The sequence below is a fragment of the Parus major genome, chromosome 26 (genome assembly GCF_001522545.3).
Source record: "Parus major isolate Abel chromosome 26, Parus_major1.1, whole genome shotgun sequence".
NCBI lineage: Eukaryota > Metazoa > Chordata > Aves > Passeriformes > Paridae > Parus > Parus major.
Genome location: NC_031795.1, coordinates 5,456,776 through 5,462,118, shown reverse-complemented (window position 1 = coordinate 5,462,118; position 5,343 = coordinate 5,456,776). Strand labels below are relative to the sequence as shown.

At 53.7% G+C, this 5,343-nt stretch overlaps 1 protein-coding gene across 2 annotated transcripts in view; it reads left to right on the top strand.

Annotated features, from left to right (window-relative positions):
* Positions 1-5,343, top strand: part of PLXNA2 (plexin A2) — a 146,630-nt gene that overhangs the window by 100,234 nt on the left and 41,053 nt on the right. For both annotated transcript variants that reach the window (XM_015650707.1, XM_015650708.3), the window contains exons 10-11: positions 3,086-3,286; positions 4,954-5,050. In XM_015650707.1, the coding sequence (XP_015506193.1) occupies positions 3,086-3,286; positions 4,954-5,050 (298 nt within the window). The remainder of the gene's footprint in view (positions 1-3,085; positions 3,287-4,953; positions 5,051-5,343) is intronic.

Here is a 5,343-nt window from a genome sequence, read left to right as displayed (position 1 = left end):
GTTTTCAGGGATTTAGGGTGCAGGGTTGTGGGTGCACATCACTGCAGCAGCAATTTCAAAAACAAATTGGAAAAGGAAAAGCACCTGGAAATGGCTCACAGGGGCTCCTGTGCAGGGTCTGAGCTGACCCCAACCCTCCCCAGCCCCTCAGCTCCACTGGCTCAGCTGAGAAATCCAGCAGTGGCTGCCTGCAGCAATGAGGCTCCCCACCAGCATCCTGGGTTTTCCAGAGCCTGGCATCTTCCTACGGATGTCTCCATCCCAAAATGTGGATCCCTTATTAGTGTGATCACTGCAGCTGTCAGCCAGCACCGAGGGGCTGCCTCGCTTCTGCCCAGGCTGTGCCTGCCTTGCTCACCCACAATCCCAATGTGACATTTTCCTTCCACTGGAACCAAAGGAATGAACAACAACAACAAAAAAATTAAATTTATTTTGCCCCACTCGTCTCTAATGATGGCAGAACAATTTTTGCTGGCAGCATTTTCAGCAGCAGAGAGCAGATCTGGGAATGGGATGTCTGGGAAGGCAGGAGCCTTTCTTTAGCAGTCGCCTCACGGATGGAGCTGGCCGGGAAGGATAATGGTCCATAACATATTCATTATTTTCAGGACTGTGCGCTGAACTTCTCCCACTGGTGATGCAAGTGGAGATTTTTTTTTGTTTTCAGTCATAATGGGGTGAAGGATTCAGGCTCCAGGTTGCTTTTCCTTCCACGGGATTTCACGGGCAGCAGCGGAGCCTCTTGTCCCCTGTTGGTGTTGGATGTGACTTTGAGGTGAAATGCAAAACCTCAGCCACAGGCAGGTGTTGAGTGGAAGGTGCCACAGGCGTGTGGTGCTTCAGAGAGCGAGGAATGGGCAGAGACAGCTTGGGAGAGCTGGATGGAAAACGCTGTGAGCCCAGGGAGTTTGCTGGTGGTGAGCTGGGGCTGGATCCACGGTCCCAGGGTCAGTGGGAAGCAGGGAATGCCGTTCCCTTCCAGCCTGTGCACCCACTCCACTGCAGGAAAGGGCTTCCCTTCCCTCCCCAGCACAGCTGATGGAGTTTGAAATCACTCCTGGCTGTTAATCCGTGAAAGTCCCTGTTAGAAATAAAATAAAATAAAATATATATACGGAAAAGTGCTACTAAAAGGTTTATGAGGCTGCAGTTTCAGTTAGCGGCTCCTCCGGACCGGGGCAGCATCTGTTTCTCATTTACAGCTCCTTGAGCCGCTGTGAAACAGCTTCCCATGGCCTGGAGAGGAGCCTGCCTGGGGAGGGGGCATTTCCCCCTGGATCCCAGCGGGATCCTGGCCAGGATGTCCTGGCATTGCCATCAGCAGCATTTCCTTTCATCCCCAGGCTGGGGGACAAAGGGATGCCAGTCTGGGATTTGGCAGAGGGAACGTGATTGTTCTAAATTCCTGCTTTAGCTTGGGATTAATCATTCAGTGTCAGGTGCTTACAGGTACTCAGGTACCTTGTTCCATTAGATCAAAGCAAATTAGAGCTGAGCAGAATGTAAATACAGCTGATGGTCAGAGCCTTTGTCTCGGTGTTTTGCAGTTCCTGGTGTGGAAATTGAAGAAAAATTGTATTTCCCAGTGTGGTGTGCAGAGATAACGTTTGGGAAGTTGAGATCTCACGGGGGAGATGTCACACAGTTACCAGGAGCTGATAAGTCATTTTCTGTGGTCCATCTCAGGGTTTCATTTAGACATTCTGTTTGTGCTTGGGTGAACTGGAGATCTGCTCTTCTGTGCAATGGTGTCTCACAGAGTCACAGATGGTTTGGATGGGAAGGGATCCTAAAAACCATCTCATTCCACCCCCTGCTGTGGGCTAGGGACACCTTCCACTATCCCAGGCTGCTCCAAGCCCCATCCAACCTGGCCTTGGACACTTCCAGGGATGAGTTTTAAGGTCCCTTCCCACCCAAGCCGTTCTGTGGTTTGGAGATAGAAGGAGCAGTTCAGGTCGGATGCTTTGCCCACCCAGCTGGCAGAGGCACAAATCCCACCCAGGAAAGCACTGCCAGCCCCAGCACAGGAGCTGGGTGCGCAGTTCAGGAGGGCAGAGGTGGTGGAACATGGAGAGGAGTGAGAGCAGAGAGAGCAGAATTTAATGTCACCTCAGAAATTAAAGGCACCTTGGCATAATTTTACTGGGGTAAAGCAGAGCGGAACGGTGCCTGGTGGTGAGAGGGAAGCACATCCTGGGCTGATCCATCTCACTGCGCTGCACGAGGGGTCTGAGGGGTGAAATGGGATTAGGAGAAGCCCCTGTGGCTGGGAACAGCCCATCCCCTTCCAGAGCAGGGGGCTCAGCAGGGCTGGAGCAGCTGATAAGGGGCTGAGCTCCTCAGCAGGGTACAGCAGGAGCTGCTGGCTCCACAGATAAAACCCGTGGGAAGCTCAGAGCAGGGAGGACACCTTGGATTTATCCCCAGAGAGGGTGTTCCTCCTTGAGCAGCTGCAGGGAGGAAATCAGTGCCAGCCCCGGGGGGCACGGGGGGCACGGGGGGCTCTGTGTCCTGCACTTCTCCTGCAGCTGGAATGGGCACTGCAGATGTGCTGGGACATCAGCCCACACCTGCCGCTCCTGCAGCTCCACTGATGCCTCCTTGGGCTCCCAAAAACTCAGGCCAGACAGAATGAAGGGAATTAAAAGCAGTTCTATTTATTGAAGGGCTCCCAGGTACATTTTGGGCAGACAAAGCCCCTCCTGGGGGCTGCACCCAGAAATGGACCACGGGTTTTCACACATTTATAAGTTTGGGCCATTTGGATGTTGGGGGTTAATCATAATTACAGCTTCAGGTGATGAAGGAATTTACCCCAATTTGCTGTCCCAAACTGACTTTTCTTTGCATTTCTCAGGCCTGAGGCAGTGAGGTGTCCTTGATCCCCAGGCCTGCAGAGGAATTGTGTGTGCCCAAAATGGGAAAGCAGCAGCTGAAATGGGAAAGCTGCACGTGGAGTTTGGAGTTAAACTGAAAGAACTACGGGGTTACAAACACACGGAAAAGATCCAAGCTGAAAGCCGAAGGCATCACCACCACACCCCACCCATAACCTCCCCCCTTCTCTCGCTGCCTCCAGGACTGCCCCCAGCTCTTCCCCACGGAGGAGATCCTGATCCCGGTGGGAGAGGTGAAGCCCATCACGCTGAAGGCCAGGAACCTCCCGCAGCCCCAGTCGGGCCAGAGGGGCTACGAGTGCGTGCTCAGCATCCAGGGCATCATCCACAGGGTGCCCGCCCTGCGCTTCAACAGCTCCAGCGTGCAGTGCCAGAACAGCTCGGTGAGAGCGGGGATGGAAAGCGGCTGCCAGCCCCAAACCGCTGCAGGGAGGGTGGAAAATCCCTAATCCCGAACCCCAGGTGGGAGAACACCCGTGAGGGGCTCAGAGGTGGGGAGGAGATGCCCTGGCTGCCGGTGAGGGGTCAGCCAGGGGAAGGGGAGGAGGAGGAGGAGGAGGAGGAGGAGGAGGAGGGAAGGCAGGCTAATTCACACGCGGGGAGATAAGGAGAATCACAGAGCCCTTATCGAGGAGCTGTCAAATCCCAGGTCACGGTGGCTGGATGAATAGAGCAGGGAAGGAGGGGGAAAGGGAAACTGCCGGGGGAGAGGGGAATCACCGGCAGGGAGAGGGGAAACACCCGAGTGATGCTGCCGAGGAGCAGGGCAGGATAATCCCCCTCCCCAGGACAGGGCTCAGCCTCGCCATGGGCACCCCAAAGTCACCCTGGTGGGTACCAAATGACAAATGCCAGCCCCCCTACCCTGACCCACAGCCAAATTTGTGTCTCCTGTGTCCCTTCACAGCTGGGGGACCAGCAGGGACAAGCAAGGCCCTTCCTCTGCTCACCATGTGCTTGGAAAGGGCCCTGGGCAAACAGGGCACAGCCAGGTTGTTTTAGGCAGCAGAACAGGGTCCACTTGAATATTCAGTGCAGATGGTCTTAAATTGTTAATGAAGTTTTGAATTTTTAAAAGTTTTACTGGGTATTTATACATCACTGGCCGTCTTTGGGCCTCACAGCTTGGTGGATAATAAATGTATTAATAGTATATAGTACTTTTCCTACCCAGAGTGATTTATAAGCATTAGAGAAGCACTTTTATTGCTGTTGGGCTGATAGGGAGTGGTAGGGGGAGGATGTGAGGGCCATTCTGGACTCACAGCTTCTTGTTCCACACCAGCTGAATAAAACACAGGCAGGGTGAAGCAGTACAGTCAAACTGAGTTCAAAGTGCACAACTCCAGGGACAGGCAGAGCAGCCTGCCCTGCTTTAATCACCATTCCCTCGTCCCAGAGAGGATGGCAATGCTCACTCACATTTTGAAGTCTTTTTAGCAGCTCTTGGCTGACCTAAAGAGAGCACCAGAGCAAGGCCTGGCCAGTGCTGGGTGTGGGAATGGGAATTTCAGCATCCACTGGGAATTCAGCTGGAGCATCCAGCCTCACTCAGCCACGGCCCCAGGATGTCCACAAGAAGGGGAATAATTCCAGGCTTGGGTCCTAGAGCAGGCTGAAACAGTGGCAGGGGCTCTGCACCATCTATTTTTGCTCAGCTGTTTCCTGTTCCACCTGCAGTGGGATTTTGGAGCTCCCAGTCCCCCTGGGGAGCACAAACTGGGCAAGAAGCAGCCTGAAGGCAGCAGTCCCAGTCTGGTTGACTGGAGGGGCTGTGTTGGTAAACCAGAGACTGAGTGATGAGAGCAACCACTGTGAGTGGAGTAATTAATCTGTTACCTCTCACAAGGACTAGATCTGATTTAATTATCTCTTCCTGGTGAGGAGAAGGGACTCAAAGCAGAACCCTGGAGATGAAGTGTAAAAATGTGGTGTCTCAGGCACCAGCAGATGTTTTTAAGCAGAGAATGAAGATGGTTTCTCTCCAAGAACCCTCTTTGTCTGTGAGTGTTGTCTCCCCAAGCATTTCATTCTGGATCTCACTCTGCAGTACCTCTATGATGGGATGGACATCAGCAACTTGGCAGTGGACTTTGCTGTGGTTTGGAACGGGAACTTCGTCATTGACAACCCGGAGAACCTGAAAGGTAAAATCTGCTTGAGTTGGCTCCAGCTCATGGGTGGTGGGAGGCTGGAGAGAGGGGCAGGGATGATGGTGTGAGCCCTGAGGACCAGCTTGAGGAGGAGAGCAGCTCCCTGCAGTGTTGGTGCTGCTCTCTGAGCCTTGGTTTAGGAATCCACCTGTGCAGGGACACCTGCGGCTTGGGGAGCTGTGGTGGGCAACTCCAGGAGCAGCTGTGTCCTGAGGGAATCCCCAATCCCAGCTGTGTCCTGAGGGAATCCCCCAATCCCAGCTGTGTCCTGAGGGAATCCCCAATCC